Below are 22,924 nucleotides of genomic sequence, written 5' to 3' on the forward strand. Positions count from 1 at the left end.
GAAATCATGCTGCAAGCAGGACCGCAGGCGTATATACACACACATATACACACACACACACACACACACACACACAGGGCATTCAAATGGGAGCAAGGGCACACGCTGTATTACCACTCACGTCTCCCTTGGAGGTTTTTTGTACCTAACTCAGCGACCTTAATTAGGACCGCATCAGACGTTAATCAAGAACTAACAATTAGTAAACTTTTAAACCCTTTTTAGCTATAGTTATAAAGCGATTTATTGATTTATATAGGGAAAATTATAAATATACCGACACGCTTAACAAATCTTGCGAAAGTGCCTCAAACGTGACGAATGCGGTTAGTCTGCTTGCGGACCGATTGAAAATCCGCACCAATGGAATCACGTCTGAGCTTGCTGAGGTAAGTAATTTCCGAACACCAAAATAACTACCGTCTCCCAAAATGGATAAAATAATCCCGCCGGGTATCTATATAAACGCCAACGCTATGTAATATACAACAGGATAATAGAACTCCAATAAAGCCATCCTGCAACAATCAGACCCAATACGACGTTGCCGCTTACTTCTTCTTTCCGGTCCCTTCGCCCGACTTCAGCACAGGAGCAGCGTGGCCAAAATTCTTGATATGTTGAAACATGCTAGTCTTGGATGGGAATGCCGCGTTGCACACCGCACACTTGAATTTCAGGTCGGATTGCTCAGCCAAAGCTTGTTTCTCAGCTCTCTTTGCCCGTTTCTGCGCCGCTTTCCCAAGCTTTGGCGCCGCCTGCTTAGCAATATCTGTAGAGTCGAAAGTGGGGTTAAGCTGTTCCTCTGAGGCACTCAGGCCATGCAAGCGGTCTTCAACCTCTGACCGAGATGCATATTCGTCATCCTCTTCCTCAGAGGAGATCTTGCTTGTGGATCCAGTGGCTGTTCGTCGAGAGATTTCCGAACCGTGTTCATTGTTTTGATCGAGCTCCGAAATATCACTATTATTCTTTTCATCAACTTGCAGGTGAGTGACCGCGTCGATGACATCGTCTTCAGCATCGCCGTGGCTCAGGTTACCATACTCCACATGTTCCTCCTGCTCGTTTTCATCCTCTTCCGATACAGGAGTAGCTAGTCCGCTGCTAGAGAAATCTCCGTCAAGGTTCAACCTCCGATTTTCCTTTTGCATCTTTTTTCGAAGTGCGTGTACTACTTTTTTGTGCTTCTTGCTTTTCTCATGAGCATCATATTGCTTTTCGCTTTTAAATGTCTTATGACAAGCCACACACTCGAAATGCTCCTCCTCAATGTCCTCCTCCCCCTCTTCTTCTTCATCTTCGTAATCTTGCGCCGTCGCCCACTCTGGGACTTGTTCCCTCAGCTTAGCCCTGTGCGCAGCTTTCGACCGAGCTGCTTGGGCGGCCGCAGCTTCCCGCTGAGCCTTCTGCCGCTCTTCCTGAGACTGAGTATCAGGCGTATACCGGGGATCACGCTTCCGCACGAATGCCACAAGCGTTCGGACTACGTCGTTGAATTCCCGTACGCCCTCCTCCCGCAACCGTTTGTTCCCCTTCTCCATCATCCTCCTTACCCGCCTGTCAGGCGCCTCGGAATACCGATAGATATCCTTCCACGAGAAAGTCTTCCTAGTAGAGAACCCAGCCCAGATGTTGTAGAATGGCTTGGCCACATCCTCGTAGGTGTCGTCCTTGTGCCCAAATGGTGGATATCCCACCACGTCCGTGCCTTCCCAGTCTGCAGCTGCCTCTTCTTCTCGTGCCAGTGTAGCAAATGTATTCCTTAGATAGCCGAAGAAACCAGAAGGAGAGTCTGAGTAATCTATTCCTCCGTGGAACTTTCTTAGCATACGGGTGATGTCGTCGGCGGTGGTAACACGAATGTCATGCTCGAAATGTGCTTCCGTGCCACCCTCTCCCCCTCGCAAAATATCTCCCTCATGAGCATCGTACCAGGCCCGCTCGCTTTTATCGGACAGAACCTCGTAAGCGGCTTGAACAGCTGCGAAGAGCTTCGTAGCACGTTCGATGTCACCATAGTTGCGGTCAGGGTGTAGCTCGAGGGCCTTCTTGCGATAGGCCTTTTTGATCCTGCGGGAATTTGTGTCAGATGATTGTTCATGGCACACGACCTCAGAGCGCACTTACTCCTCGTCGGTGGCTGTTCTCTCCACACCTAAAAGCTCATAGTAACTCGTTTTCGCCTCGCTATCGCCAGGAGCAGAGGCGCCAGCGCCGGAGGACTGATTTGCGCCCATGGTTGTAACCAGTTACAGGCTTGGCAGTCATGAAGAGGCGAAAATATGGCGTTTGCACTTCGAGTATGACGCAAAACGGGGCTGTTGTGTGAAAATTGAGATGACTGGTTAATGGCCGTTGATTCGCTGCTTAACACGCTAGGCACATCGTGACCAGGAAAACTCTCTTTCCCCTAAACGCCGCCAATTTCTTCGCAGGGTCCAGGCAAACTAGCCACTGTCACCCTATCAAGAAAGAATCAGCCCCCGCCGCTGCTTTTTCTCCATCATGGTGTACTTCATTCTTCTATCAAAAAACTCTCGTTACTTTTTGTGGGAAAACTATACGCCTAATTATTAATGATTTGCCAGTGGGGTTAATTCCCTCTTCCAGGATTGCAGGGGCAAATCGCATCGCGGCACGGCAAAGCGCCACAACTCCAATCCTCGAGCGTCATTTTCCCACGTGCAGAATTCTGGAGCCTCAGAGGTTCAGCAAAGATGAAATTCGGGCACATCTACCAGGAACGCCTCTTGAAAGGCGGCTTTCCCCCAGAATGGGTCGAATCGGCCATCTCCTACCGCAAACTCAAGAAATGCATACACAAGGTGGAGGGCGAGCTAGCCAGCCTTGGCCTAGATCCGAATACTCTAAGCAGCCTCCTCAGGCACTTTGAGAAGATCAACGTTGAGACAGCAGACGCCGAGGATGTCGAAGAAAAACCGTTCGAGTATGTTCTCGCCAAGGATGAGGAAGTGTCCACGGGTGGAAGCAGCGAAGAGGTCTCCTGGTTAGCCCAGAGGCCGGTATTTCATCCAAAGCTTCTCTTTACCGTGGATGAGGAGACCGGAGAGCCTCTTAATGCCCACCTAGCTCCTGAAACCAAGGAAAAACTATATCAGATGGCTTTGTTGCAAGGGATGTCTGATATACGAATCACAGAACTCTCAGATTTCGAGGTCATACGTGCGAGACCAGGGACGTCAGACTCAGCGGGTGTCTCCTTTTCTGATTCCAGCACGGTGTCCACCGAGCGCAGGCGGGGCTCCAGCGCCGTGAGATTAATCGAAGTCCCATTAACTTCAGATTCTGAATTCTTCGCAATGCTCTCGACCGAGCTATCAGGGCTTGCGGCTTTGCAGGCGCAGGAGGAGCAAAAACTTTACTCTGAGATTAGCCAGCTCAGCAAGGTCATTGCCCACGTAACAGAGCCCAACCCTCGGGCAAAAAAGCAGGACCTCGTCAAATGGAGGAAGATATTTCAACTCTACGTGGAATCAAGAATCTTCTTTGCAGCGACTGAACGTGACCATGGAGCACACAACACAGCTAAAGCTGGGGAGAATTTTAGAGCCTTTTCCCGACTACTCGAAGAGCACGAGCTGACGAAACACTTCAAGAAACAAGAGAGTATCGATGCTTTGAATAAGTTCCTGGGCATCAACATGGAGCTGCTGCAAACTCTTCGTTTTCAAGAGATTAACTACATAGCCATGACCAAGATTCTTAAAAGTAGGCAACTGTATCCCTTTCCTCAGATCTACCAGTTCTAACTCCAAACGTGCCAAAACATTCCGACTTCATGCTTACAATACCACAGAATTTGACAAACGTACTGCGCTTGGCGTTATGACCACATTTCCAAAAGCAGTGGAAATTCCAGTATTTTCTCGAGATTTGGCCAAAGCCATTTGCTTTCAAGTGTCACAGGACATCTTGACATCTGTGCCGTTACTCGATGACTACCTCTGCCCTATCTGCTTCAATATCGTGTGGCGGCCGGTGAAACTGCGTTGCCAGCATGTCTTTTGTATAAGATGCCTAATCGTGATGCAGCGAGACAGGAATGACCACTGTCCATTGTGTAGGGAAAAGGGAGTGATGGAAGCGAACAAAGGTGAGCAACTCCAATCAAGAAAATGTCCCAAAATGGAATCCCATACCCCCGTACCCACGGCTAACTCCCCCATACAGAACACTTGGACGACGATTTGGCAAAGTATCTGACAAAGTGGTTCCCTGAAGAAGTCAAGGCTAAGCAGAAAGAGAACGAATTCTTGGCAGGAGTGGATGAGTACGGGGAGGCGTATAAAACAAAGTGCGCTGTCATGTGACGAGAATTTCCGGATCAATACTTTGAATCACCAGCTCCGCTGCGACCACCATGATTGCTCCCAAGGCCCAAGGGACTTCCTGCCATTGTCCAATTCGGCGTTTGAAACTCTGCCAAAGGTTTTCCTAGGTAACGATCCGATATGTAATAGATGCACGACTTCTTGCCATATCGAAACGCTCTTCCGCAAACGACTTCCGTCGCTACGGTTACTAGAGGCCAGTTTTTCTGCTAGGGGAGTGGACTACACAAATGGTCTATGACGTACATCGCTGCAGGCCTCTGCCGTGTCGTAGCAAGCTGGGAAGGTGCACAGTATTCGCAAGAAATCTGGTTTTTATGTTCATTTATATAGATACCCTCAAGTAATGTAATGACTTTTCGGATTCCACTTTATCCTTTCAGTTACATATACTCGAGCAATGTGACTTTTTAAAACGCAGCTTAGCAATGTCAAGCCAGTGAGTCTGTAGGCGCACCCAAAGATTTTGGACCCAAAAATGTAGATGGTACAGCGAGCGAGCCATCGTCTTTCATATTGTAAGCAGTTCTTGCTGTTAGCCTCAAACACAGGTTTACAAAAATTAGATAAAGTTGTTATTCATTATTAAATTTGAGTTTCGGGACCGAGCTTTGCCCAATTCCAATAGCCGTTCGGCTTGTCTCTGGATCTAGCCACATTCATTGGAGCTTGCGGCTATGCTTCGATCTCGGCAAGCGGGGGAGAATACCACGCCGCTCTAATTTCACGCCCGCCTTGAAGGAGTAGGGCACCTAAAAGCTTTTTTGAGTTATCAATCTCACGGAGCCTCTTGCAGCGCGAAGAATACCATGTTTCTATTCAAGAGTTGATATATTTTGGAGTTTTAACTGGGTAAGAGCTTTGCCAGCACAGTTAGCCAAATTATGATTCTTGGTAGACTCTTTTGAAAAAAACCACAAAATCCGGACCAATCCGAAAGAAACTACCGATCGCGAGTGGAATTTGGCCAATCAAAGAGACTCGACGGTCTGATTGGGTGTTTGAACAATAAGAACATCTGTTGAGATTATGGAAACAGGAGTGACCATAAAGGAAGAAACCTAGGCTTTCAGAGTCGGAGGCGGTGGGGACCCATACGATGTGTCACTTCCTACCGTTGCAGGAGTGCTATCGTCTTTCAATCAGCTATCATCATCAAATAAAGTTGCGGCTGCTCGATATATCATTGATGGTGGCGAGAGTACAATGTCCGCTTCAGACGCAGTAGCCCCTCACTCTATGCCGGAAGCGCTCCACTCTTGCATTCACTACCATAAAATGGTTATTATACACCCTCCCGAAGGAGATCCTGTAAACATATACTTATACGACCGGATCGGGGCCACCATGGATTGTACTAAAGAAGTCTTACTACAAGGCTTAGTGTCCAACGGAGCAGCCAAGAAGGAGAACTCTGTCCAATTGATGTAGGCTGTTGAGCCTCAATATATACAGTCAAGTGAAATAGCCGAGACGCCCCTAATCTATACCCACATAGGAAACAGGACGGCCGCAATTAGCGCGTCGTTCGACACTTCGCGGATGGGTGTATTCTCTTTAAATAAGCATTTCGCCTGCTTCGGAATGGATTGCAACAGTTTAAGTTATACCTTACCAAGCATTACATTACAGTTCTAAAAAAGCCCCACCCCCCTGACAGTTACTCTTTTGAAAGCGATCCTGATGATCTTGAATATCTGTTGAATAGGAAAACTCATGTGTAGATTGATCTACGAAGAGAAGAGACTATATATACATGATGTAGGTGTAGGCTACAGAAACAGGTGGTAAGTAATACGATAGTAAGAAATAGGGTGGGAGCAGCCTGTGAAGAGCACCAGAACCACCGCACAAGATTATACTGATGGAATCCGTTTCTCGAAATTCCCAAAACTCTTGACAGACTGCATATGTATTATCTAAAATGATCCCGAAAATGTTACACGAGAGATCGGGAAAATGCAGCAGATTTTTCAGGAGGCGTTCATTACTATTTCAGCTTCTAGCGCGCGGAGAATACATGACGGATTCCTTCACCTTCGAGAGCCTCTAACAGAAATCCGGTTACAATTACCATGCCAGACCCTTGAAGGCACCATCGGTTCCATAGTACTAGAAAATCCCCAACGTTATGCACCTAAAAAAGACCCCATCAGTCTAAAGGCATGGACGCTTCAAGAACATATGCTATCCCAACGAATGCTCGGCTATGGTAACCAGGAGCTTTAGTGGGTATACCGAAGCGCAAAGCTATACGACAATGGCCAAAATCCTACCGATACGGAAGGACTTCCTTCTGTAGAAGATCCTCGTATTTCCCTACTAAATCGCCCTTCTATTGAGCCTTGGAGGTCGACTCTTCGTGACTATACACGCCGATTCCTCACATCCCCGGGGGACAAGTTTCCAGCCATATCGGGCATTGCAGCCGATTATGGGAAAATATTTAACAGTAGATACGTCGCTAGAATAGCGTTTTGCCCTTCCATCGGAACTGCTTTGGAGCACTGCGCGGTCTGACATTTTAAATCCAGCCGTGCAGCGGGCACCTTCCTGGAATTGGGCATCTGTTGGTGGGGAAATAAGTTACAAGTGCCCTAGTTCGTTACAAGGCTCCATCACAATCCTTCACTGCAACGTTATCCTTGACTGCAACGTTATCCTTAATTGCAACGTTATCCTTAACTGCAACGTTATTCCAGTATCTCTTCCTGCACCGTACGGTTCCATCAACCCGATGCTCTCGTATCTTAAAATCGAAGGTCAGATGAAAGAGTTTGGATGGACGCAATCCAGACAATATTTGAAAGAGCGGCGGTTCGGAGATGAACAATATTCGGCAGACTGGCCCATAACTTCCGCGGGTACCCCGATGTTGGTTGCTCCCAAGCAGATGCAGCTAAAAACATACCTACCGATAAGGAAGGTAGAATTTGGGTATGGGGTTTAGCAGCCTTGGAACATCCAATAAGAGAGTTAATTCTGGTTCCGGCGGGCGCAAATTGCTTTAGAAGAGTCGGAGCCTTCTTCCATCTCTGGAGAAGCGGTCTGCTAGGTTTCGAGACTCGTGTCGTCACAATTGTGTGAACCCAATACCGACCACGCATATTTATGGGAAACGCGGATCATTCTTAGAATTCATTAATAACGTAGCGGTCAATAGCTCTCCCAGAGCGTCGTATGCCTTTTTACAGTCTTCTTCGTCTCCCGCCTCCTCATTACTAGGAAAAAAATGAAGACTGTGAGTAACGCCGCAACGACTTGCACAATCCCGAAATACCACGAAAGCGACTGATAACGTTAGTTGCGTGCCACTACATGGCGCCAAAGAGCCTGTCACTTACCTGCACATTGCAGAAATTGTTGAAATTCACCTGGTCTTGGAAGATATCCTGAATTTCATGCGCTGCAGCGCTGCAAGTCCACCCCCATAAGTCATTGGACTTGCCACCTTTATCTTTTTCTCCTCTGTACAGTCCTGCTGCCACGCTCCATACCACGAGATTTCCGACCAACACCACCCAGGTAAACACACTTGTCACCTTGGCTGCAGCATTGGCGCGCTGCACGCTGAACCAGTATGAGATAATAATGGTGAAGTGTAACAACACGCTCACAGCAGCTACGGCAAAGTATGTGTATGTCGGCCATGTCTTGGAGTTCTTGGCCCAAGCAGTGCGGCTTATCACTGTGCCGCCTGGCTGCGGGACATCGAGGTAGATGTCTTTTGTTGTCAAGAATTTGTGCAAGGTCAGAGTGATAGGGATGAGGACGGCGATGCTGATTAGGAGAGCGAGAATGCGGGAAATAAGCCTAAGGCGGCGGATCCAAGCTTTGAGACGCTGGTAATAGATGGGTTAGCATATGGTTATGTACGAGTGTGAGAGGGAGATGGAGAGTGTAACTGGCGTGAATTCAAGATAGTGGACACTACGTACCTCGTCTTCCAACCGTAGTTCATTAATCTGGTCAATGTAGTCCTTAGCATATTGACCCCGGTTTGAGCCTCGATGGGCGTCGACGAGAATCATGGGCTTGAGCCGGGAGGACGCTCCGGACGATGGTATGCTGGAGTAGGAAGCAGTTGCCATAATTTGCCTCTTCGCTGTGAAGTCCTTCAATTACGAGAAATGTGTGCGTTGGCGATCGTCAACTCGGATCGATTTTCATATAATCTCTTAGGGAAGAGAGAGCAGTCTTCGTTAAGTGTATGTACAGTACATATGAAATAAAGACACGAAGTGAAAATAATACATAGCGAAGAAAAGTTCCTAACCTACGAAAAGTCGTTGGCAATATCCCACCTTATCTTTATATCTGACTGCCACGCCACCAGCTTTGGTTGGCCTCACACCAACACGGACGCCCCTTCGCTCAGCCTTCAGCCAGTCTCTTTCCCGTCAGCCCAGATCAGCACCGGGATGCGAAGTGCTTGACCGCGATTCCCCCGCCACAGTCCGAATACTGATGGGCAAAATCGAATTAGTTTTAACCTGAGCAGGTTAAAACTCTGTCCAAACGGTGCTGATGGCGTAGGCGAGGCTTCAGGAGAACCCCGGCGAAGGAGGCTGAGCTTGATGGCTTCGGGATGGTCAGGGGCTGTGGCGTCTTTGTGGCTTGCTTATGCGATTGGCAACCCAAAATAGATTTGACGGTTGGAGATGTGGGATGAGTGGATTGGTAGGTCGAAATATTTGGAAGTGTTTGGGGTTAATGTGTAAATTAGATTAGGTTCTGCATCCCGTGTCATGCATAACCTTGACATATGACAGGCATGGCCAACTTTGCTGCGAATTGTTCGCACGGCCCGACCCAACCTTCTCTTCCGGATTCTCACCAAGCAGCATCGCCCACGAACACATGCCACGGATAGAATCGCGCGATACTCGAAGTGTCACGCGCCGTCCAAAGGGTCACGCGCGCACATGTGCAACACTATTACTATCTCTCTCCCTTCTTAGCTGCAAAAACGTAGTTCGGACTCTTTAGAGTCATCGTCGGCATGCAACAATCCAGTCATTGAGCTTACAGCAAGTGGAAGCTTTCGGAGCATGATTGCTCAGGTTTAGAATTTGACGCATTTGCTGAGGGATGCAGTGTCTTCTAACTTTGCTGCAAAAAGATGTTTGTCATTATATATCGCAACTTTGGCAATATCAAGTAACGTAGTTAACGGGGTTTTGACCACTCTGGGTTATGACCACGCCAGTAGACCGCTTTCTTCTTATAGCTAGCTTATTGCCTAAAGAAGTATACTGTTGCTCCAGGAGACTTTCTTAGCTATACCTTAACTCCACGAAATATACCACTAATATACGCCTATACCTCGCTAACCTTAAGTACTACGGAGGTCGCTGCCATAAGTTCTTGCACCTTCCTAATTAGGAAAGTAGCCTTGACCGCCTAATGGCAGAATACTTCCACCCCTCAATTGCCTCCGTCACCCGACAACTTTGCTAATAATGGGCTTTTATTAGCTCGCGACTAGGGCGTAGGCCCTAGCTATAAAGGCTATAGGAGCAACTCTTAATTATATTAAAAATATTACTTAAATTAAGCGTCGTACTCTATAATATATCTTCTTAAAAGCCTGCAGCTATAGTTAGGACCTAATGTCTCGTCCTCTCCTTCTTAACGGCTATATTATTAACGCTCCTTATGCTAAAAGAAAAATTAAGATTAACCGCAAGTTTAAATTGCGAATAATTAAGAAAGTTACCTCCAATTAATATAGCAGAGAGAAGTCTTCCACGTATATTGCTGCTGAGTGTGGCTGCTCTAGCGAGTTCTTCGCCGCCATAGATATCGCAAGATAAAGCTAATAAGAAAGCCCTGCCTTTTACTAAAGATAAGAGAAGCTCGCCTACAATTCGCCTTATAGTATCAGCACTGGATAATTAAGGACTAGAAAAATGTTATCTGGACTAATAAAACGGAGGTAGTTTTAGGCTATTAAAGAGGTAGCTATAGGCTTTAGCGCCTAGCTAGTAAGAAGGTAAATAAGAAGGTAATTTAACTGCGCTTTTTTAAAGGAGTAGAGTTTATGTTTTAGGGCGCCTTCTTATATAATTAGAAGTCGCCCTACCATATATAGAAGCTAGAAACTATAGCAGAAAAGGAGACCTTAAAGCGTAAGCTTAAAGTAATTAATAACGTAATTAAGCTAGAGCTTTATAAGGCTTAGGAGCTTAATACTAGTATATAACGACTTAGGCTTTATAATAAGCTAGGTTAAAAGCCTTAGTTTTTATAACGGGACTAGCCCAGTTATAGTAGGAATATCCCGGTAAAACACTTAATAGATAAATTCCGACGCTTTAATCAAATTCTACCGAAGTCCGTTAAAGACCGCGTGCGTATATACGCACGCATTAACCGCTAAGCCCCTAACTATTTAATTATATGATTCTCTTATTATTCCTTTCTTTTCTTTACGCAACGTCTTATTCTTAGCAAGAGCTATATACCCTTAGATTTAGATAGAATTTATATTATTCCTTTAAATCTTCCCTAAAGTCTTACCGCGCCCTTATATTACGTTATATTAAAATAACTACTATTAAAATAGTAAACGAACTTAAACCTACTACGTTAACTATAAGCATTATAGCCCTAGTTAGGGAACAGTTAACCATAATATAACAGTCATTTATAGATGCTTTGACCCAATAGCGAGTGATATTAAAAACTTAGCACTAGTAATTAATGGGAGCAATCCGTAAAGAACTCTATAACCTTAAAGCACTTATATTAGAGACCCTAATAATAACACCTATAAATAAAATTAAAATAACTATATATAAACCCGGCCCGTTAAATATAAACCCTAAATTAGTAATAGTAGCTTAACCTATACCTATAATAAACCTAGTACCTACTATAAAATCTAAAAAGCTCCCTAACCCTCTAATATTTAATAGAAATTAAAATAACTTATATCCCTTTATAACTAAGCTCCATCTTAAACTTTTAATAAACTATAATTAATACCCTACTAAAGCTAGCAAGATTAGCTATAAAATGTCTTATTTAAGTAAAGACGCTGTATAAATTATAGACCTATTCTTTTATAATGGCACCTTTATTAATTTTAAAATCTTTATCTCTCTATTAGAATAAACGTATAATAACGCCAGCCGCGAACATATAGCTATTACTAAACTTAAAAACCTATAATAACGGAACCAAGATTTTACTAGCTTCTTTTTAGAATTTTTAAGCCTTATTAGTAAACTAGATTAGAATAAAGCCGCTAAAGTTACTACTCTCTATTAAGCTATTTTGGATAAAATTAGAGTATAGTTAGTAGGTAGAGAACTGCTAAAGGACTTACCTAAATTTGCTATAATATATTAACGAATTAATAAGAACCTTTAATATAATAAATAGACTTATTCCCTAAAGCTAACTACACCTTATATTTAAAACTTTATAAAATCAGTATATACCCTAAAGCGCGATCCGTCTCTAAGACCTAAAAGCCCTATATATAACCCTATAGACCTTAATACCACTTAATCCTATATACCCTTAGGAACTAATAAACAAAGAACTTAAGCCGTAAATAGAGAATGCTTTAGATGCGGTAAAAAGGGATATATTTAAAGGAATTATTAAACTTACCCTTTTAAAAAGGTCCGCCGTAGTTCCTCCTAATCCTTAAATTATACCTACTTTATAAATTATACTTAGTCGCTATAAAGTACTTTACCTTTAGTTAATTTGGAAAATAAATTATCCTAAGGCTAAGTGTAACGGAACCCCCCGGGAGGTACATATCCGATGAGACGGTAGAAGGTTTTATCTATATCCCATCTATATTCTAGAAGACATAGTTAGATAGGTTAGGGGCGAAAGGTTTAACTAGCGTCTTAGAAGGAATATATAGGAAGCTAGTTCCCCTCTAAAGAAGAATTAGTAATTAGTCTCTAATAGAAGTAGTTAGAAGCATTTGTCCTTTAATACGTGAAAACTTATTCTACCTTCTACTTACCTTTAACATACCTTTAACTTACCTTCTACTTACTAGTGACACTGTCGATTAAATAATTATACGTTCCGGTTAGGCTGGCCTCTTATAATTCTAATCGCTCACAATCCGTTAGGGACGTACGGCTATTAATCGACGATGACGGACTATACTCCTTTACCCTATAAAGCAACGCCCTTACCGTAGGAGGCTTAGAGAGTCTTCCCAGAGGAGCGCATTCCCTCTACTTATAAAAGAGTAGACTAGGAAGCTATAGCTAGCCCGTCTAACTTTGCGGGACCTTTAGAAACAATTACCGCTAGGGAGTTATTAGAGCGGTCACTATATAAGACCCTATAAAAAATAAAGGAGTTAGAGATACGATTAAGATAAGCATATTAAAACTACTAAAAACAATTATAAGGATAACTAAAAGAAGTATAGACACCCTAGACACAAAGCGGACTTAAAGGGGCAACGCTATACTACGCTGTAATATTAGAAAAACCTAGATTCCGTATAAAGGAACCTAATAAGTATAATAGTAATAGTTTCCGGAACTGTAATCGTTTTATCTATTAATGCGAAACCAAGTTTTGGCTAGATCTGAAATGTTACTCTAATAAGTATAATTAGACACTAATTACTTCTACCTTCCTACATAGCACCGTTAAGAGTTTATAGATACGCTATAAAAAGAAACTTATTATACCCCTTAAATTTAGCAAACTTAAGACCTGGTTGGTTAATTAGGTCTAAGACCCTACTAATTAAAGGATAGATTATAACTAGCGATACTATAATACTAAATAGTGAGAAGGCTAGAGTGTAGTCTAGTTTATAAACTACTTAGAAGAGCTAGAAGATAATATACCCTACTTGGACCTATAGGATGACGCTATATAACTTTACTAGCTACTTACTAAGCTACAACCTAAGATTTAACAGGCTATATAGGAAAAGGGCGAAATTCCTACCTCTTAAGAAAAGCTTATCTCTAAAGCTACTTGGATTAAGAATACTAAAAGAGACTATTTAGGCAAGTAAAAGGAACGAGACGCTAATAATAAAGAGCGTAGGACTAGACCTAGCTTTAATAATAGGGGCAGATTCCAACCTAACCGCTCTGCGGAAGAATAACGTAAGTAGGCCTTATAGCCCTAAAGCAATACTAGTTAACCCTAAAATAATAATAGGCAGAGACCTAATCTATAGAAGGGGAACTAGAAGACACGCACCTGTTATAACTGCGGTAAGAAGGGCTATATAAGCCGCTTCTGCTAATAAAAGAAGTAAGAGTCGGCCTAATTAGGAAAAGAGACAGCCTAGTAGATCTTTACTCCCTTATACTAGGCTAGTAAGAGAAGGAGGGAGTAAACTGCCGTATAGTTATTCCTGTCTCTATTTAAGTTAATAATAAATAGGTAACGTAAGACTGCTTTATAGATAGCGGCGTAAGTATAGGGTTTATTTCTTAATTACTAGTAAAAGAATTAGATTTAGACCTTAGTAGCTTATAGATGCGCACCGTTTAAAGTATTAGAGGCTACTAGATTCCGTACTATAGGGAATAGACGTTTCCTGTTGCCAGCTAGGACCGCGACGGTCTATAGGATATGTAGGAAATACGCTTCTACGCCGCAGAAATTAAGGGGTATAACTTTATTTTAGGATACCTATAGCTTTACTAAGTCAACCTAGACATTAATTGGCCTTTAGCCTTGTATTAATACCGGAAGTCTTAATTGCGCATTATAGTTAAGGATTAAGAAACTTTCCTAAGCTATATATAAGAAAAAGGGTAGGTATATACTATATATGCCACTCTTAACCCCAAGAATAAAGACACAGGGTATTTATTTTTAGATATCTAGCTATACGCAGTTAAGAAACTAGAGATTCCGCAGGAATATATAAACCTAGAAGAGGTTTTTAATAAAGAGGCTGCACAAACCTTACCTAACCCTATATTAGTTAAGTATAAGATAGATATAGGGGATAAGTAATCTCCTTTCGGACCACTATATAACTTATTAGAAAATAAGCTAGCTATATTACGTTAGTATATAGTAGATAATCTTTAAAAAGGATAGATTCGGCCCTCTATAAGCCCGGTAGGGGTACTAATTATATTTATACTAAAAAAGGACAGAACCCTTTGCCTTTATATTAACTATTAGGCGCTTAACAGGATTACTATAAAGAATTACTACCCGCTACCCTTAATAGGGGAGCTTATTAACAGGCTATTAGGCGTAAAGATATTTATAAAACTGGATTTAAAAGATATATACCATTAAATCTAGATTAAAGCCGGCGATAAGTAGAAAACGGCGTTCTAAACATGGTACGGCCACTTTAAGTACCTAGTAATACCATTCGGACTTACTAACGCACTAGTGATATTTTAGGCCTATATTAATAAGGCATTATTAGGCCTATTAGATACAATATATATAGTCTATCTTAATACTACTCTAATAACTATAAAGCATATACGCACTATATATAAATAGTACTTAAAAAACTGCGGGAATATAAGCTCTATATAAACCTAAAAAATGCTTATTTTATATTACTAGTATTAATTTTCTGGGCTTTATTATTAGCGTTAATAGTGTGTTAATAGAGAAAAGCCGGGTAGACGCTATTAGGGAATGGCTATACCCCATAACGTTTAGAGAAGTATAGGTTTTTTTAGGTACGGTGAACTTCTACCAAAGGTTTATTATTTACTATTTATGAGTAATACTCCTAATTACTAATCTACTAAAAGGATCTAAGAATAGCAAGAAGTTAGAACCCTTTATATTTAGGGAAGCTGCTAAGCAGGCAATAAACCGGTTAAAGGATTTATTTATATTAGCGCCTATCCTAATATACTTCTACTAAAAGCTATATATATACCTTAAAACGGATATATCCGGCTTTACCCTAGGGGCAATTATATCTTAATTAAAAGACGGAGAATAGCATCCTATAGCGTTTTAGTTAAGGAAAATAACCCCTATAAAGTAGCGTTATATAATGCATAACTAGGAGCTACTTACGATAATTATAGTAATAAAGCACTGGCGACATTATTGTATAAAAAGCAATTATCCTATTAAAGTCCTTACAGACTATAACAACCTAGAATACTTTATAACTATAAAGGTGTTAAGCGGTTAATAAGTAAGATAGGTAGAGGCACTATTATAGTACGACTTTAAAATTACGTACCGCCTAGGAAAGACAAATCCTATTAATAGGTTGTTAAGACGTTTAGATTATAAGATAGGGAGGATCTAGGACAGCATAGGGGAAATAATCCCTATATTATAAATTTACTTAAAAAGAAAGAAGACTCTTTCCTTAGAACTATAGAATTTTGTAGTAGGGCAAAGGTCCTAGCGATATAGCTATAAAGCGACACAATTATAGAGCCGTAGGATATAGTTATAGACTAGGTTATAGACTAAGCAGATGTTATAAAATTAGCGTACCCTAGAATTAGTGAAAATTCTATAGGATGTGCTAGAGGTGTCGCGGCGCCTTTAACTTAACAGTATATTAGCTGCGGGTTTTCGGATCTAAGGGGGATAGGTAAGATGCCTATCCGCAGCGTGGCATACTACATAATAGTAGGAGAATCTGCTAGCACTAATGGTTTAAAACGTCTTATACTACGCCTTAAGTCTATAATAGCGGTAGGTAAAATGGAAGCAAGTAATCTGTATAAAACCTTTCTGGATCTTCTTCTTTAAGCTTAATAAAGGGACGCCTTCGCCTCTAGGGAGAGGTAGAAAGATATAGTAGAGACCAACTTAGCCGGAGTTACTAAGAAGCTATAGTAGCAAGACTAAAAGGGTCTGTTATGCTTTAAGGGTGCTATATATATCCTAAAGGACCAAGCGGTTTAAGACGAAATTCTAAAAATCTTCTATAATAACCCTTTTAGGGGTTACTATGGTGCTAATAGAACCCTTAAGGCTGTTTAAAGGAAATACTTTTAGGACGGAATATCTAAAGAGGTTAAGGACTATATATTAAGGTATAATACGTGCTAAAGGATACAGATATCTAGGCATCGCCCATATAGCAAGTTATTAGTGCTTCCTATTCTATAGGGACCTATATTAGAATTAACAATAGATTTTATTATAGGCTTACCCCCTACTAAGATAAGAACTGGAGAGGTTGCTAATAATATCCTAGTAATCGTTAACAGGTATATAAAGTTTTTAGGATACTTTGCTATTATAATAACGATTACGGCAGTAGAACTGGCAGACCTATTTTTAAAACGGTAGCTCTTATTTAGCACGCTAAGGGGAATTATATCTAATAGAGGTACCGTATTTAATAGTATATTTTAGTTTTTATTCTATCTCTTATTAAAAATACGGTAAAGGATAAGTACTACCTTCTACCTATAAATAGACAGGCTAATAAAGCGTCTAAATACGTTATTAGAACACTACCTCCGCTACTATATTAATTATTAATAGGATAATTAGATATTATAGTTAGCTCTAGCGCAGTACATATATAATATAAGCATCTATAGTAGTACAAAAATGACCCCTTATAAAGCATTGTTTAGGGTAAAAGTAAATAACCCCTAGAATGTTAAGAACATCGTTTCTAAAAGGGAGGCACTAGCAGCGTCTAAGAGAATTAAGTAAATAAGAATTCGTAAAGAAGAACTTAAAAAGCACTTACTAGACGCCTAGGCTGTATAAAAAAGGTACTATAACAAAAAATATATACTAAAAGAATTTAAAATAGGAGACGAAGTCTTACTATCTATAAAAAATATCTAAATAAAACGTATTAAGAAGAAGCTGGATTACCAGTGGCTTAGACCCTTTAAGATAGTTAGGAAAACTAAAGGAAATTAAGCCTATAAATTAGAATTGCCAAAATTATACCTAATATATCCTATATTTTATATTTTTTTACTAAAGCTATACTGGAGAAGAGACGGTACAGAACTACTACTACCTAGCGAAATTAATAGGGAACTAGAATGGAATGTAGAAGATATTTTAGACTAAAGATGGCGCTAAAAGAAGCGCGAATTTTTAGTTTACTAGGAAGGATACTCTTAGGCGTATAATAGTTAGGAACCTAAGAAGCACCTTTAGCCAGGATATAATACGGTAATTAAAACCTTCCTAAGGACTAAAGGTAAAGATTTAGCAACGGTTCCGGATATGCCACAGATAAGATAATAGGGAAGACCCTATAAATTAAAACTATAAGGTTAAGCATAGGCATTAAGAATGGAAATGTTTCGCTATTATAATAGGGATCCTAGAACCCTATAAGGGGAAGCCTATAAAACCTATAGGAGAACTACTAGGGATACTGTCTAAAGAAGATGCTATTTAAGAATAAGTAGTAGCAATATAAAAAAAAGCCTTAGGAATTTAAAAGGACCCCCTAGGGATAAAAGGAAAGTATTTAGTCTGGCACTAGAGATATATAGTAGAGTTAATAATATAAAGAGGAGTAAAAGGACAGCCTATAAAGAATCGAAAATTTAAAAAAATTATAAAGCACCTATAGAAATACTACCCGTTTATTATATATAGGGATTATAGTAGTGCACTACCTTTATAAGAATTGTTACTAAAGCTTAGAATAAAGGCATTCCTAAAGTATAAAGTTAATTCCCAATAATAGGGCATTCTGGAGGTACCTAAGAAGCACTATATAAAGTTATTCTATAATAAGAAGGAAAGAGCTAGGTAATAACTTAAATACTAATAGTAGTAATAGGAGCTTCCCTTCCATCTTAACGTTATTATTAACGGTATTATTAGCTCCTCTATCCCTAAAATTATTAGTACTTCCACTAATATTCTTCTTAGAATAATAGGTACTAGAAGGACTAGCACGGGCGGGAGACTAATAAGGAGAACATTTATCTTAACCTTTATTGCTATCCTTAGTATCCCTAGGTTCCAAATTAGCGTCTAAGCAGGGATTAGAGAGACGTTAGCTAAAGAAGTTAGTATAGTTCCTAAGTAAGTTACTAAAGAAACTTACCTAGCCAGAGTAGCCCGCGTAAAAGTACGAATGTTATTATTAATAAGGGTAAGCTGTTTGTATATACGCTCCTAGATACTATATATCCAAGATTGTTCCGTCTCTATAGCAGTAGAAACCCTTATTAAATTAAAGAGTTTATAAGTAAGGGAAGACACCTTCTATCCCCGCCTGTTACTATTAGGATATTAGTAGAAATCTTAAATAGCGCGTTAAAGCCTATAAGTCTTATGCGCATAGATAGCGGGGATTTAGCATAATTAGCGAAATCTAGAATAAGACGGAATGGGAAATACTGGGACGCAGGTTTTTCTCCTACTATGGTAATAGGAGTACTTAAATTTGTTTTTGCTAGAGCGAGGCATCTTATAGACGTGGGAAGGATCCTACGTAAGAGCATAAACGTAGCAATAATAGCATTTTAAGGAAACTGCTATAGGAGTAATAGACGCTGTTTAGGGCGTTACTAGGAAAGGAATAACACTACTGCTAGTTTAGAGACGCGTAAAAGGACTATAAGCCATTATAAGAGAATACTTTAAGAAGTTAGTATTGTTATAAGAGATAAGGTAGAGATCCTATTACTTATAAACGCGTTAAGAAAAGATAGTAAGGTAGTAATAGAAGTATAGCTAAAGATACGGAAGCTAAAAGGCGAAATATAATAAGAACAGCCTATTTAAGAATAAGATAAATAGTATTATTAATAAAAGGATAAGTAAGAGATAATAACTTATAAATAGAAAGAAATTAAAATAAAAGACGTTATTATTAAAACCCATTTTAGGTAAATAGGGATAGTGGTTAGTTAACGTATCACACCGGATAATCTCTAGATCTATTTATAACAAATTCCCAAAATTAGAGAGGTGAATCCCACCAAATTTTTATTACTATTATTAAAATCCTATTATAAAAGCGCTATAAGGAGCTAGGGAGGGAGAAAAGCAAAGGAATAAAAGATAAAGTAAAGTTCCGCGCTAGTAAGGAGCCGGCGATAAGCCGCATTATAGAGTACCTTTTCACTAAGGGTTTCCCTAGTGGTTTTAGCCGGAACTCTATAAAAGCTTAGTAGAGGCGAAGTCTTAAAGGACTAAAACCTTAAAAGGGAAGGTAATTATAACGGAACCCCCTAGGAGGTATATATCCGATAAGACGGTAGGAGGTTTTATCTATATCCTATCTATATTCCAGAAGACATAGTTAAATAGGTTAGGGGTAAAAGATTTAACTAGCGTCTTAAAAGGAATATATAGGAAGCTAGTTCCCCTCTAAAGAAGAACTAGCGATTAGTCTCTAAATAGAAGTAGTTAAAAGCATTTGTCCTTTAATACGTGAAAACTTATTCTACCTTCTACTTACCTTTAATATACCTTTAACTTACCTTCTACTTACCGGTAACACTGTCGATTAGATAATTATACATTCCAATTAGGCTGGCCTCTTACACTAAGTTACGCCTTAGGATAAGAAGTAGAAGAGTATAAGTATTTAGGCTCTTTTAACGCTAATATATAACACGACTCCCTTAATATACTTAGCAAAATTTAAATACTTAGAAAATAGAAGGAAGTATAAATCCTTATAAATAGCAGAGCTACTAATATAGGCTTTATTAATATAAACTACGCGAAAACTTAACGCTTAAATTTAAAGAAACTTAATAAGCCCTAAGGCCTATAAGGCTTTAATAGTAAGCCCTTAATATACGGTAAACTAATATACTACGCTCTTATAAAGATGCGGATAGGCAAATACCTTAAATATATTTCCCTATTTATAATACCCTTAAAGCATTATAAGGTAATACTTAGATATAAATAACTAAAATAATATAACCCTTTAATTAGCTAGGTTAAAGAAATACTAAAATTCCGTATAACCTATTACCGAAGTTATTACTTAAAATACCACTTACCCTATAAACATATATATAACTATTTAAATTTAATATAATATAAATTACCCTTACTATAAACCCTAAACCAATATAATAAAGCCATAACTGCTAATTATAGCAAAAAATGAAAAGATAATATATTAAAACCCCTTAAAATTCGTATAATATAAGCCGCACCCTTTTATTTATTAGTAAGAAAACAAAACTATAAAATCTTTACTATAACACTAGAAGATATTAAAAAGGCGTTAAAACTAAAGCAATATATTAACCCCTAACCTCTTATACCTAAAGAATATTATAATTTAATTAATACGTTTAAGAAACGATTTATAAACTAACTACCCCCGTATTAAAATAAGCACGATTTTAAGATAAAACTTAAACCTAGTATAATGCTAAAGTTTAGCCTATTATACGGTATATTGTAAAAAGAGCTGCTTATAATATAATAATACCTTAAAGAGCACCTAGAGAAAAGATTTATTTACCCTAGCTAATTACTATTTACCTCGCCTATACTATTTATTAAAAAACCTAAAAAAGGCTTAAGGTTCTATATTAATTATTAAGCCCTAAATGCGATTATAATTTAAAACCAATATCTAATTTCTTTGCTTTAAAAAACGCTTAACTACTTAGTAAAAGCACGATACTTTATAAAGCTTAATATAATTACTACCTTTAATTAAATCCGTGTTTATAAAGGAGATAAGAAGTATATAGCTTTCTATATATAATAGGGACTTTTAAATACTTAGTAATACCGTTTAGTATAAAGAACGGTCCTAGTATATTTTAGTAATATGTTAATAATACGCTTCGCAAATTCCTTAATATATTTATCACTACGTATATTAATAATATCTTAATCTATTCGTCTTTGCTTTTTAAGTATTAAAAGCACATCTAAATAGTCCTTAAACGCCTACGAGACGCGGGCTTATAATGCGATATTAAGAAATGCAAGTTCCACGCGTCTAAAGTTAAGTACTTAGGCCTAATTATATCCCGTAATAGAATTAAAATAGACCCTAAGAAAATTACTATAATTATAAATTAGGAAAGTTTTAGTAGAATATAAGACATCTAAAGATTTCTAGAATTCGTAAATTTCTATTATTAATTTATTAATTACTTCTTAAAAATTGTTTAGCTATTAGTAAACTTAATTTTAAAAAAAATAAGATTTAAATAGACTACTAAATATAAATAAGCTTTTAACGACCTAAAATATTATTTTATAACTACTTTAATTCNTACCTACTTTAATCCGGACCTTAAATGCATTATTAAAATAGACTTGTCTAATTATATACTAGGAGGAGTGTTATCGCAATATAATAAGAACGGCGAGCTACACCTAGTAGCCTTTCTCTTTTAGAAACTTACCCCTACTAAATTAAACTATAAGATTTATAATAAGGAACTACTAGCAATTATTAGATATTTTAAATAATAGCGTCTAAAACTTAAAGGATCGTTGTTCCTGATATATATATTAATAGACTATAAAAACCTATAGTACTTTATAACTATAAAGCAATTAATATAACGCCAAATTTATTAGGCTGAATACCTCTTATAATTTAACTTTAAGATTATATACCGACCTAGTAAACTTAATTAGAAGCCTAACTTATTAATATAACAATTATAGGACTTATTTATAAACACCTCTAACAAACAGATTATAAATTAATTATAAATTATACTACCCCCTAAACGCTTTAAGAAACTACGCCCTATATTTCTAAACGCGGAGCTTAATAGGAATAAATCGGAAATTAATAAGTGGATATAAGAATTAATAAATTAATAGAACACAAATATAAAAACAACCCTTAGATAGTAGATATAATAAAAGCAATTTAAATAGGGAAACGGTAATATAAGGATATTATACTCACCAAATACAAAATCTGTAATAATTGGTTATACTATTAATAAAAGATAGTAGTCCCGAATTCCGAACCCTTATAATTTAAGATACTTAAATTTATATATAATTCCCCTATAGTAGGGCATCTAGGCCATTTAAAGACCTATAAGATTATCTAATAAGTATATTACTAGCCTATAATATATAACTATATACAAAAATACGTTTAAGTATATAGAATATACGTATATAAGAAGACCTCTTATATAAAGAAATAAGAAGTACTTTAACCGTTACTAATTCCAATATAAAGATAGCGAGATATCTTAATTAACTTTATAGTCGACCTACCTAATAGTAATAGGTTTATAAATATTATAGTAGTTATTAACCATCTTATAAAAATGCGATATATAATTCCTATAGACTTAATTAATGCAATATTAGTAGCCAAATATTTTATTAAGCACGTCTTTAAGCTACACGGACTTCCTAATTTAATAATATCTAACTATAAAAGCTAGTTTATTTTAGACTTTTAGTAAGCCCTATATAAATAATTAAGTATATAAACACGACTCTTAACTATATTTTATTTAGAAATAGATAGTTAAACTAAAATTACAGACATAATTATAAAATAATACCTATAAATATACTGCTCCTACCTACAAGATAACTAGGAAAAGTGGCTACCTTTAGCTAAGTTTACTGCGAATAATATAAGAAACGAATTAATAGGCGTAACGCTATTTTATATAACCTATGGACAAGACCCTTAA

The 22,924-nt window shown here is 38.5% G+C and overlaps 4 protein-coding genes across 4 annotated transcripts; 2 read left to right on the forward strand and 2 right to left on the reverse strand.

Moving 5' to 3' along the window:
* Positions 1–215: 215 nt before the first annotated feature.
* Positions 216–2,329, reverse strand: K441DRAFT_642459 (DnaJ-domain-containing protein). Its single transcript, XM_067646691.1, has 2 exons — positions 2,131–2,329; positions 216–2,073 (listed from the first exon to the last, which is right to left on the reverse strand). Exons 1-2 carry the CDS (start codon positions 2,238–2,240, stop codon positions 552–554), a joined length of 1,632 nt encoding a protein of 543 aa, XP_067500486.1. The 5' UTR covers positions 2,241–2,329; the 3' UTR covers positions 216–551.
* Positions 2,330–2,472: 143 nt separating this feature from the next.
* On the forward strand, positions 2,473–4,800 carry K441DRAFT_642462 (RING-14 protein-like protein). The gene is made up of 3 exons (XM_067646692.1): positions 2,473–3,732; positions 3,821–4,117; positions 4,195–4,800. The coding sequence occupies exons 1-3, from the start codon at positions 2,721–2,723 to the stop codon at positions 4,332–4,334; spliced, it is 1,449 nt and encodes a 482-aa protein (XP_067500487.1). The 5' UTR covers positions 2,473–2,720; the 3' UTR covers positions 4,335–4,800.
* A 1,502-nt stretch (positions 4,801–6,302) lies between these two features.
* On the forward strand, positions 6,303–6,584 carry K441DRAFT_577396 (uncharacterized protein; the record flags this gene model as incomplete). Its single annotated transcript, XM_067644239.1, has 1 exon — positions 6,303–6,584. A coding segment is annotated over one exon (282 nt), but the record flags the coding sequence as incomplete, so codon positions are not given.
* Positions 6,585–7,511: 927 nt separating this feature from the next.
* Positions 7,512–8,386, reverse strand: K441DRAFT_577029 (uncharacterized protein; the record flags this gene model as incomplete). The annotated part of the gene is made up of 3 exons (XM_067644222.1): positions 7,512–7,646; positions 7,700–8,197; positions 8,294–8,386. 3 exons carry the CDS (start codon positions 8,384–8,386, stop codon positions 7,512–7,514), a joined length of 726 nt encoding a protein of 241 aa, XP_067500489.1.
* Between the last annotated feature and the right edge of the window lie 14,538 nt (positions 8,387–22,924).

Source organism: Cenococcum geophilum (assembly GCF_001692895.1).
Source record: "Cenococcum geophilum 1.58 unplaced genomic scaffold K441scaffold_43, whole genome shotgun sequence".
Lineage (NCBI taxonomy): Eukaryota > Fungi > Ascomycota > Dothideomycetes > Gloniales > Gloniaceae > Cenococcum > Cenococcum geophilum.

Bases quoted from the DNA above. Each gene is read 5' to 3' on its own strand.
- K441DRAFT_642462 (XM_067646692.1), top strand. From the start codon at position 2,721: ATGAAATTCGGGCACATCTACCAGGAACGCCTCTTGAAAGGCGGCTTT. The intron at 3,733-3,820 runs GTAGGCAACTGT...ACAATACCACAG, and splicing joins CATGACCAAGATTCTTAAAA to AATTTGACAAACGTACTGCG. The intron at 4,118-4,194 runs GTGAGCAACTCC...TCCCCCATACAG, and splicing joins AGTGATGGAAGCGAACAAAG to AACACTTGGACGACGATTTG.
- K441DRAFT_642459 (XM_067646691.1), bottom strand. From the start codon at position 2,240: ATGGGCGCAAATCAGTCCTCCGGCGCTGGCGCCTCTGCTCCTGGCGAT. The intron at 2,074-2,130 runs GTAAGTGCGCTC...AAATTCCCGCAG, and splicing joins AGAACAGCCACCGACGAGGA to GATCAAAAAGGCCTATCGCA.